Below are 12,446 nucleotides of genomic sequence, written 5' to 3'. Positions count from 1 at the left end.
CTGAATTTGTTTATCAATGCACATAATCTTTATTCATGTATTTGAGTATTCTTGCATTGTGATTTGTTAGAAGGATATCAAAATATTACTTCTGTCTAACAATGTTATGTCTACTTTTCTTAAGAGTAATATCTAAAGTTAGAAGAAAGGCTATATAGGGGTCTCCACCTAGAATTGAAAGACCTGTTAACCCTATATAGTCAGTAACTTTCCCCTTTTGTTTATGTGGTGTTTCACAAAGCAATAGGGAAGAAAAAACATTTAAGAATAGGAACAGATGATTGTGAACACAGAAAATGGCAAGGAGACTAAGAGGCTGGTATAGCACCAGAAGCAAATTTTTTTTTTATTGTCTTGATTTCAAATCAACACTCCATTTAATACTTCTTCCTTAAGATATGACAAAATTTTCATTAACTTACAATCTGAGCAATCTCAATCGAATTGGGTTGCACAAGCTGCTAGGAAATCCTGAATTTGACACTACACTGAAGGTAAACTATTTCCATTAGTTGTAGTAATGATCTAATTGCACAGTACAAAAATATATGAAACTGCAGGTAATGTATAATTTATCCTGTAACTACATACAGATCCCTGTATTTAGGGAATTTTTTTTTTATAAGTTTGATGGTTTAGACAGTCTGTTGGTACAAAAACCAACCAACCAAAATTCTTACTTCTTGAGGTCTTTCAATTATAACCCACAAAATATCGTTTACACCACTGCCATAGAAAGCTTTGACCTTCAACCTCTCTCTCACACATACATACTACACACACATACTTTGTAGAAACCAAGGATTAGGCCATGCTTTCCATGTTTGTACAGCAGCAAGCAAGCTTACTCTTTTCAATAAACAATGCTGAGTAACACTGTTCACTTACAGCTAGATTGTACATATGAAACACTTGACAAGCGATCTGCTAATAAAGTACTGGCACTTTTTGTACTTGGAAGCATGATTATCAAAATCAAATTCATGTACTTCTGTCCGAATGGATTTGGTTCTCTCTGTAAAAGACTAGTCAATGACACCTGGATTATATCATACTTTGTAAGTATTCCTTGTATTCCTACACCTAGAAGATAATAAGGTGATAAACAACAGTCAGCATGGATTTGTCAAGAACAAATCATATCAAACCAATCTGGGGTGACCAGATGTCCCAATTTTATAGGGACAGTCCCAATATTTGGGGCTTTTCTTACACAGGTTCCTATTACCCCACACCCCCATCCCGATTTTTCACACTTGCTCTCTGGCTATCACTACCCTAAACCAACCTGATAGCTTTCTTTGACAGGGTGACAAGCCTTATGAATGGGGGGAAAGCGGTAGATATGGTATATCTAGACTTTAGTAAGGCTTTTGATACTGTCTCCATTACCTTCTCATAAACAAACTAGGGAAATACAACCTAGATGGAGCTACTATAAGGTGGGTGCATAACTGGTTGGAAAATCATTCCCAGAGAGTAGTTATCAGTGGTTCAGTGTCATGCTGGAAGGGCATAACAAGTGGAGTCCCACAGGGATCAGTTCTGGGTCTGGTTCTGTTCAATATCTTCATCAATGATTCAGATAATGGAATACAGAATACACTTAAAGTTTGCGGACAATACCAAGCTGGGAGGGGTTGCAAGTGCTTTGAAGGATAGGATTAAAATTCAAAATGATCTGCACAAACTGGAGAAATGGTCTGAAGTAAACAGGATGAAATTCAAGAAGGACAAATGCAAAATATTCCACTTAGGAAGGAATAATCAATTGCATACATACAAAATGGGAAATGACTGCCTAGGAAGGAGTACTGCAGGAAGGGATCTGGGGGTCATAGTGGATCACAAGCTAAATATGAGTCAACAGTGTAATGCAGTTGTAAAAAAAAGCAAACATAATTATGGGATGTATTAGCACAAGTATTGTAAGCAAGACATGAGAAGTAATTCTTCCGCTCTACTCCGTGCTGAGTAGGCCTCAACTGGAGTACTGCCTCCAGTTCTGGGTGCCACATTTCAGGAAAGATGTGGACAAATTGGAGAAAGTACAGAGAAGAGCAATAAAAATATTTAAAGGTCTAGAAAACATGACCTATGAGGGAGGATTGAAATAATTGGGTTTGTTTAGTCTGGATAAGAGAAGACTGAAAGGGGACATAACAGTTTTCAAGTACATAGGAGGTTGTTATAAGGAGGAGGGAGAAGAATTGCTCTTCTTCACCTCTGAGGATAGGACAAGAAGCAGTCGGATAAAATTGCAGCAAGAGCGGTTTAAGCTGGACATTAGGAAAAACTTCCGAACTGTCAGAGTGCTTAAGCACTGGAATAAATTGCCTAGGGAGCTTGTGGAATCTCCATCATTGGGGATTTTTAAGAGCAGGTTGGACACACACCTCTCAGGGATGGTTTAGATAATACTTGTCCAGTCCCCTGCACTCAAGGCAGGTCTAGATGACCTCTCCAGGTCCCTTCCATTTCTATGATTCTAAGGTCAGTCATCTTATATTTCACCTATCTGTTCCATTAGTCATACTACATTCTAGTTTCACCCTTCCAATGGATTTTCAGTTATATCAGCGGCATTATTAGGCTGTTGAATTTATTAACATTTTTGCCTTTTAACATCATATACATTCAGGATGATTAGTAGATTATTAGTTAAATCGATCATATAGCCACATCATCTTCCTTAACTCCTCCTCCCAACAAATCCCTGACACCTATCTATAAAGTAGTGAGTCTTTTTAACCTTGATTGAATAAACTAATGTAGGCCACTATAATAATCATCTATGGGAAGAACTAAGACATGAAATGAAAGAACTCTTTTCAATTGCATTCATCCACCACTCCACTCCTATTTTTAGACTCCACTTCGGCTTGGAAGCGGAGTGACGAGTAACAGCAATTCTTTTTCCATCAACTTGCCACTGCTTAGCAGCAACAGTACTTCCTGTCCTTAAATGTGAAGGCACTGCCTCCCCCCACCCCACCCCCAAAAAACAAAAACAAAAAAACACTCCTTCAGTTTTAAAGATAAGGAGAGACGATGCAGAGGAGGAGAGACTATTTCTCCCGTTAGTTTCTCTCACCACCTCCTCTTCACCCTTCTCCATTCCCTCAAAATCTCAAAGACAGAAGCTTTAATGTTGCTACGTAAAATAGGTGTGGCAAAAATGCAGTAGCCATACAATGATAAACTACTTATAAAGAGAATTTGCATTCTTGTGGTCAGACCCTTTTACATCTGCTTGTGAAACAGAAACATGAAAGAAAAGTCCTTCAGTATAGTCCTACAACACTTTAACTACAATATTCTGGCTCCCCAACTCTCCTTTAACATATTAGTCAAAGTTTTTTTTTTCTCCCAGAAATAGAAATGTGCCATTGAGTTACAAACAGAAAATGTTAAAAAGGACATCAGGAACTTTGAATCTAGTCTCTCCCACCCCACACTCTCCTGAAGGCCTGAGAGTTCTTTCAGGTAGCACACCTGCCCTTCAGTTCTCAGCAAATTTTTTGGTTTTACAACAACATTTTTTTATAAAGGTTTTCCATGCTTGTTGCTATGGGTAAGTTCCATAAAAACAGAGGAAGACCACCAACTACACAGCTGAAAATAGCAACATTAATTACACAGAGTGCTGTCAAATAAATGCACAACAGAAAAGTTTTCAAATCTTTCTTAATAACCTAAATGTTACTTGTAATAGTAAGTAAAAAACATTACTACATATGTATTTTAAGTTGGTATCCCTTAGTATACTGCAACTTTAATTCTGGGCTGCCAGATCAAATATGAAATAGCAAAACTGTAGCTATAAAATACAGGAGTTCTTATATTGTCAAATATTTGCTCTGTAAAAAGGCTAAATCCAACCCTGTTTAAAGCATTCAGTTTACATATTTTTTCCATTTCTGTTTTTTTAATATACACACATACATACACTTCCTTTACTTAGAACAATGGTCAGCCTTACCAGCACAATGTAACTGGATGTCAGTCTGTGTGTTAAACAGGAGTTCCTTTAATTACTCATATTTTCAAGATTAATTTAAACAGATTAAAAGGATTGGAATCCAATAGATTTAAGGCTACATCTTAATGTAATTTGCAAGGAAAGTAAAGCAAACTAAGAATTTATACCTCTTAAATCAATCTTGGTTTACATGTGGTTTCCTCCTTCCTTCCCTATTCGTATGGCTAGTTCAGTGGACCAGGATCAATAAAATCTTTTCCAAATGGTATTCTTGTTTCCCATCCCGGCCCTGCCCACCCTGTATGAAATAGTTACTTCCCAAAGTCCACTTCCTCTTCCATTCCTCAGACCTGAAACTGCTCCCAACACCCCTGAGTCTTGCACAATATCCACAGCCTCCTCCCCACATTTTAGACAATCCCTGATGTGACATTTACATCCAGATTTTTTTGTTCCCAGACTATTATCAAAATGAGATCTAAAAAGACTAAAAATACATAAAAAGAAAAGGAGTACTTGTGGCACCTTAGAGACTAACCAATTTATTTGAGCATGAGCTTTCGTGAGCTACAGCTCACTTCATCCGATGAAGTGAGCTGTAGCTCACGAAAGCTCATGCTCAAATAAATTGGTTAGTCTCTAAGGTGCCACAAGTACTCCTTTTCTTTTTGCGAATACAGACTAACACGGCTGTTACTCTGAAACCTAAAAATACATAGGTTTCAGAGTAACAGCCGTGTTAGTCTGTATTCGCAAAAAGAAAAGGAGTACTTGTGGCACCTTAGAGACTAACCAATTTATCTGAGCATAAGCTTTCGTGAGCTACGATGAAGCGAGCTGTAGCTCACGAAAGCTTATGCTCAAATAAATTGGTTAGTCTCTAAGGTGCCACAATTACTCCTTTTCTTTTTAAAAATACATACATTTTTATTCTAAACCCCACCAGGTAATACAACAGGCTACAGCCACATATTGTACATGCAGTCTGCTAACCCACCACCCCAAAACCAGGTTAAGTTATATTTCATATTAAATGTTTAAACAACATTTAAAGTCACACTGACATATTCACCTAATGAGGTCCATTGTTCCCAGCTCAGATCACCCACTGAGCTGATCAAATCATTTCAAGCATTTTAAGCGTCAGAATAAGGAAAAACAGATAAAAAAACCAAACAAACAGTGAATAAACCTGACTCTAGATTATATCCCCTCTCCTCCTGTATGCACATGCAGACACAGGCTACAGGAAGGCTGCTGGTGAAGTGATCTCAAAGGAAGAGAGGATGAGGGATATAGCCTAGGGGTTGCAGTGGGAGGGGGAGTTGAGGGAAAGATGCTAGCCTCCAAGAACACACCTACCATATTTTCTCGGAAAAGATCAAAAGGGGGTTACAACGACAAATAACTGAGGACAGAAGATGCCAGACTACCCAAAGTAGCCATTATGACCCCCCACTATCGCCGACAGAAGAGGCCACAAAGACATATCCTGGAAAGGAACAAGACAGCACCCGCACCGAGAGTACCCAGGACCCTCCTTATCGCCTCAGGAAAGCGGCTGGGGTCAGGAGAGGCGGTTCTGGGCTGCTGTGACAATAGCAGACTGACGTGGTTAGCGAGAAGACACTGGAGGGTATCCACTCTCCTACCTCCTCCCAAAGAAGGGTTCCGGCTGGGGATCGCAAGAGCAGCCCTTACACGAGAGGCTGCAGGCCAGCGCCCGCTCCCCCAAACCGGAGCTGGGGCAATGTCCCGGCTCCGGGTTACACAACAGGAGAGCTTAGGACACGGGCTGAGAGGGCTACAATGGCAGCTCACGCAGGGGGATGCTCACCTCCCCCCACCCCATACACACCCCACCCATCTCCTCTCCGCCCGCTTCTCCTGCCCAGCCCACACGGGACCCTCTCCCCTGCCCCCAGGCAGCGATGGGAGCTGAGCGCTCCCAGCCCCCTCACCATGAAGTCGCTGGCGAAGTTGTCGTCCCCATTGTGGTCCGTGTCCTTCATGGCCTGGACGCGCTGGATGAATTTCCTCAGGATCTCCTCTTGCTCCATCCTGCCTGCCGAGCCGGAGCCCGAGCCCCGGCCGCCCCCACACGATCCCCGCCGCCGCCTCGGCTCTCTCAGGCCGCCCGCCTCCCCCAATCCCGAAGCCTCCCCTCACACAACTTCCCTCCGGCTCAGCGCCACCCGGCCGCCTTCTCCATCCTGCCTCCGGCCGCTCGCCCCTCCCCACAGCAGTCCCTGCAGCCGCCGCCACCACCGACACGGTCAGAGAAGGGACACGACGATACCAACCCCCACCCCCACCCCCATCCTCCCGCGCAAGCGCGGGAGCGGCCACTCAGCATTTTCTTATCCCGCACTAAGAGTCCGACCCCACCCCCGGCTCCTACCATTGGCTATTTGTTCAATAGCTTCTCTGTGATTGGTTGTACAGAACATCAGTCACCGGCCGTCCCTCCCTTTATTCTCCTCCCCCCTCAGGTTCCCGTGGATAGGACCTTCCTGAAGCGCTCTGCATGGAACTTTGGGAGGGACCACTAAAGCGAGCAGGGGGAAGAATGTAGGGGAAGTCAGCGGAGAGAGGCAAGCTCAGTGGGAAGAGGGGTGCGGCTCGCTGTAGTGACTACACGTCCCAGGGTGTAATGCCTGATGAGCGGTGCACGCCGGGAGCTGTAGTCCGCCCTGGGCTATGTCCCAGGCTGATGAGAAGCCAGTGAATGAGGGAGGTTCTTTAATCGTCTCATGGAAACACACAAAGCAAAACCTTCCATGCCCACGAGTGAGGCTTGGACTAGGTCTGAGTGATGGAGTCTCTTTCTTTCAGCGGAGCTTGCCAGTCCACGTAGGGTGGCCAGACAGCAAGCATGAAAAATCGGGAGGGGGTGGAGGGAAATAGGAGCCTATATAAGAAAAAGACCCAAAAATCAGGACTGTCCCTATAAAATCGGGACATCTGGTCACCCTAAATCCACAACACTGTAATGAATATTCCGAGACAGGAACTGCATTAAAGTGAGAACATGTACCGGTAATTTAAGAATACAGCAATATTTAGAGCTCTTGTAATTAGTTCCAAAATTGGCATTATAAACCCCAGAACTTTAGAGTCAGGGTTAAATGCAAAGAACAACAGACTTGTTAAAGTATAGAAATAAACAGCTGAAGCACCAAAACATCCTAATTCTGCTCTATATGACCTTATTTTAAATTCTTAACTCCAAATGAACATAGGTTTTTGCCTGGGATTTTTTTTATTTAAAAATACCATGCATGAAGATAAAACCAGAAAGACATTAAAAATGCTACCCAACGTGACTTCTCTAATGAGCTGCAGACATGAAATATCAATCTGTTGTTGACTTTTAGGGCCACAGCCACTGACTATCATGCTCTGGCTACTTTGCAGAACGCTAGAGCTATGCAAAACAGCTGGAGCATACTGACCAGTTAAATAAAGCTTGCAGGTGCAGCACCTACTTTGCATCACCAGAGGAACACAAAGCAGCTAGAGCATACTGGTGAATCTGGTCCTTAACTGACTACTATTATTTCCTGTATGAAAGGGAACATAGATTGTAGGAAGGGCTTAGTGATAATATTGGGGTACTGTGAGGAGTCTAGGGTTGAGCTGGGTGAAAAATTCCTGATAGAATAGTTTTCTGTTGAAAAATGCAGTTTAATCAAAATCAAAACATTTTATGGGAATATGTCAATTTCAATTACATTTTTGATAGAAAAAGTCAAAATAATTGGTCATTTTTTGATATGTTTAATTTTGATTTTATCATTTAATTTAAACTTTCATATATTAATTGTTTCAGCATTATCAAAATGATTCAGCATTATCAAATAATTTTTATGTATAAATTACTTTATTCAACATTATCAAAATGAAATGTTTCAATGGTCCTGAATTGATTGATTTTTTTTTTTTTATTTTTACTTTTTGTGCAGCAGGAAATTTCGTAAGTTTAGGCTTTTTGTTCTAATTTGGAATGGAAAAAATATCAAAATGCAAGAATTCCTTCCAAGATTCAAATTCCATTTTCTGAGCATCTGTAATCCTGGAATTCATAGATTTTAAAATCAGAAGGAACTGTTACTGTTGTGATAATCAAATCTGACCTCCTGCATAACATAGGCTAGAGAATTTCACTCAGTAATTCCTGCATCAAGTTTAATAATTTGGGGTTGAACAACAGCAAATACTTTAGAAAGACAACCAATCTTGATTTAAAATTGTCAGGTGATTGAGACTCTACCACATTTCTTGATAAATTGTTCCAATGGTTAATTACCCATTAAAAATGTGCATTTTGTTTCCAGTTTGAAGTTGTATGGCTTCAGTTTCCAGCCATTAGATTTCATTATGTCTTTGCCTGTATCCACATTGCAAACTGGGAGGATTACTGCCTGAGTTAAAGTGGAATGTGGGCGCTAGTCTAACCTGTACCTCCAGCTGGGTCAACTAGCCTGGATGTAAAGCACCACCAAACCCAGGTCAGAGGCTTCTGTGTGTGGACGGTAGAAGGGTTAGGGGCAAAACATGGGTAAAAATCCAGGTCAGTTCTGCAGTGATGACACCGCATGGGTATGTCTGCATTGCAGCGGAAACAAGCCTCCCAATCTGGGTAGTCAGATTTGTGCTAGCAGGGCTCAAATTAGCGTGCTAAAAATAGCAGCATGGAAGTTGCTGCACTGGCAAAGGTGTGGTCTAACCACCTGAACTCAGTTCCAGGGGGTTTGATAGGTCCCAGTGTAACCCACACACCTCCTGGGTGTGGTGCTCTGTCCCCTCTAGTGGCACCAAGACCACTTAGAGATTAAGGAGTCTGCTCTACAACCTTAACTAAAGGCCAAGTGGCTTTTAGCTCATGCAGTAGCAGCTCCGGAGGTCTCAGGTTCAATCCTGCTGATGACCGGGGTCTGTCAATGTTACACCAGCTCACGTGGCTAGCCATAGTCTCTGGTGGTGCAGCAGTTTCCATAGGGCTATTTTATTTTAGCATGCTAACTCAAGCCCTGCTACTCAGTCTGTGAGGCTTGCTCACAGTTGCAGTGTAGCTATACCTGTCGTCTACTAGAATGAAGAGACTTCTATCAGATATGTTCTCGTATTGTACGTTCTAATGTACTGTGAACATGTCACCTCTTAACCTCTTTCTCTTTCACAATCTCAATTAAGCTTATTAAGACCTTGTCTATACTTAACAGGTTTGCTTCTTTATTTTGCCCATAGCTTATTCGGGTTCACACACCCTCCACACTTGCTACCTGGTCATCCTACCCCGGACCTTCTTTGTCCTAATCCAAGCCAGGATAGACAGAGGGACCCAGATAACATTGGGATTCTGCTGGAGCTGATAAAGGTGACAATTACCTCCTCAGATGAAATGGGAATGGCCTTCAACAGCAGGCACAACAACAGCTCCAACTCATCTCAGCTAACTCTTCTTTCCCCCAAAGCGGCAGTTATTACAGTCTTTAATACCATCTAACAGAGTGTCAAACCAGAGGGTCCTTCTAAAAGCTAAAGGGAACAAGAAGCGTTATTAAAATGAAATCCTTTCTTAATGGTTTACATTTCAAATGCTTTATCCATTTTCCCTTCTTTTTTGTATCTTTAATAAAAGGTTAAAAGGACTTGTAATTGTGTTTGCCATGGTACTAAGTGACTGCATTATCTACATACCAAACCCTGAACCTTTGTTAACAATGTTTAAGGCTGGACAGTGACTGAGTTATGTTAATACTTTCGGCCTATTTATTCCATCTAAATTAATACAACAGCGAGGAGGTCATACGGTGGTGATGAAGATGGATGTGGGGGGCCTTGGAAGGCCAATGGGGATGTGGTGAGCCGGGATATGGGAGAAGCAATAGAGATAAGAGGAGATGAAGAGTATGAGAGGGCTGTCTGTATCCCCCATTCATGCCAGCTGCAATTGATTTCTTTCTGCTCCAGAAGAGGTCTTTACTGTGGTCAGGAGGAGTCTTGCCATGGCAAACCTGATCCCAGGAGCCAGCAGGCAGGTATGGAATCTTTAAGGAGAAGCAGGTCAGAGGGACATACATTAATGTTGAACCAAGCCAAAACAAAACATTTAATTTAGTTCACCAAATGGAAACATTTCAATTCAAATCTCAAAATGTTTCATTTTGATCAAAAATAGCTAAAGAAATGTTTTGATATTTCCACATAAACATTTTTTGGAATTTTTTGATACTCAAAATAAATTTTGAAATATCAGAATTTCCCACAGGCTAGAAATTCATGTTTTTAACCAACTATACTCTACAATAAACTAATTAACAGATGTATTTCTACATTCTCAGAGAGTTCTTTCAGTACTCAGAGACTAAGGCCATCTCGACATTCCAAATTTATGTCAACCTAAATTATGCCAGCATACAGCTGCTGCAGTTATTATATTGCTTGTGTGTGCTTGGCTCCTTGTGTCACTGGTGTGTGTCCTCACCATGAGCATTTGTAGCAATGCAGAGTGCAGTGCACCATGGGTAGGTATCCCACTACGCAACTCACCATCATCAAGTGCAGGGTCTTTTGGGAAGTTTTTGCAATGCCTGATGGTGACAAAATGAGCCACACAGGGGTGAATATGAGCATGGGATCAGCTTCCCATAATGTAGAGTTCTCCATCCCATAATTTCATCTTCATCCCACATTTTTGTGCCTTCTTTTCAAAATCTCACAAACCCATGCATTCCTCCTTGCTGTCCACCATCCCTGACAGAAGCATGGCACTTGCACAACAAGGAGTTGTGGGGAACATGACGATTCCTTGGAGGCTAGATTCCTGTGGGACATAAAAAGAAACAATTCAAGGTTGTTGGTGGCATTCATGGAGCATCTGGAGACCGTGGAGCACCGGTTCTGGGCCCGAGAAACAAGCAGTGAATGGTGGGATCACATCGTCATGCAGGTTTGGGAGGATGAGCAGTGGCTGCAGAGCTTTTGGATAAGCAAGGCCACATTTCTGGCTCTGGTACTGAACTCGTCACAGCCCTCCAGCGCAGGGACACCAAAATGAGAGCTGCGCTACAGCTGAGGAACGAGAGGCAATTGCACTGTAGAAACTTGCAATGTCAGATTGCTACTGGTCAATCAGGAATCAATTTGGAGCCAGGAAGTCCACTGGAGGGGCCATTGTTGTCATAGGCACCAACTCCGTGGGTTCTCTGGGGCTGGAGCACCCATGGAAAAAAAATAGTTGGTGCTCAGCACCCACTAGTGCCTCCCTCTCCCCCCAGCACCTCCCACCCACCAGCGGCTCTACTGATCAGCTCCTCCCCTCCCTCCCAGTGCCTCCCACCTACCGGTGATCAGCTGTTCAGCAGCATGCAGGAGGTGCTGAGGGGGGAGGTGAGGGGGGAATGGGGGCAGGAAGAGGCAGGGCAGGGGCAGAGTGGGGGCGGAAAGAGGATGGATCTTGGGGGAAGGGTTGGAGTGGGGCGGGGCCTGGGGCGGAGCTGGGGCGGGAAGAGGTGGGGCGGGGTGAGGACTTGGAGGAAGGGATGGGGTGGGGGCAGAGCAGTGGTCAAGCACCCCCAAGGATTTGAGTAAGTCAGTACCTGTGGTTGTTGTGTAAGTGTGAAAGGCCATTAATCGCCTCGTGCTATTAAGGACTGTGACTCTTGGCAATGTGCAGGACATAGTGGATGGTTTTGTAGCAATGGAGTGATAGATGGCATGCATATCCCTTTTTGGCACCAGACCACCTTACCACAGAATACATCAACAGAAAGAGCCACTTCTCTATGGTAATGCAAGCACTGGTGGATCACTGGGGATGCTTCACAGACATTAATGTGGGCTGGTCACGGAAGATGCAAGACATGAGCTTCGATAAGAACACAGGACTGTTCAGAAAGCTGTAAGGGGGAATTTCTTTCCTGATCAGCGGATTATCATTGGGAATGTGGAAATGCCAATAGTGGTCCTGGGCAACCCAGCCTACCCCTTGCTTCCATGGCACAACATCGCCCTCAACAGCACCAAAGAGTGATCCAACTAAGCTCAGCAGGTGCAGGATGACAGTTAAATGTGCCTTTGGTCATCTGAAGGGTCGCTGACATTGTTTATTTACAAGATTGGACCTCAGTGAGAAAAATATCCCAATGGATATGGCTGCCTGCTGTGTCCTGCATAATATCTGTGAAGGACTACAACAGGGACCAGCAGCAGTGCTGGGTGAAAGCAAGAGAGCTGCAGCAGGCATACCAGAAGACCAGGGAGGCCAGCAGTCGATCATGTGCTGAGCCATAAATTGGCTTTTACAAAGAGCTACACACCATCCTCAGCGGTGAGCCTCCTGGCCCAGCAGCACTTTACGTCATTCATAAAGTTTATCTTTTACTTGTCACTCTCAAGAAGAAGGTAATTAAACTGTTCGTTGTCAGTTTCATTTTGTGGTTCTTATCCATAACCACAA

General features: G+C 43.1%; 1 protein-coding gene across 3 annotated transcripts in view; it reads right to left on the bottom strand.

Moving 5' to 3' along the window:
- The window catches only part of PTPN12 (protein tyrosine phosphatase non-receptor type 12), a 145,953-nt gene extending 139,795 nt beyond the window's left edge, over nt 1-6,158 (bottom strand). Inside the window, exon 1 of one of the 3 annotated variants that reach the window (XM_077836028.1) lies at nt 5,944-6,158. In XM_077836028.1, the coding sequence (XP_077692154.1) occupies nt 5,944-6,042 (99 nt within the window). In that variant the 5' untranslated portion in view covers nt 6,043-6,158. The remainder of the gene's footprint in view (nt 1-5,943) is intronic. The other 2 variants (XM_077836037.1, XM_077836018.1) reach the window with 2 other exon arrangements.
- Between the last annotated feature and the right edge of the window lie 6,288 nt (nt 6,159-12,446).

This window comes from Eretmochelys imbricata, chromosome 1 (assembly GCF_965152235.1).
Source record: "Eretmochelys imbricata isolate rEreImb1 chromosome 1, rEreImb1.hap1, whole genome shotgun sequence".
In the NCBI taxonomy this organism is placed as follows: Eukaryota; Metazoa; Chordata; order Testudines; family Cheloniidae; genus Eretmochelys; species Eretmochelys imbricata.
The sequence above is the reverse complement of the archived record's forward strand: the minus strand, read 5'-3'. Positions and strand labels throughout refer to the sequence as shown.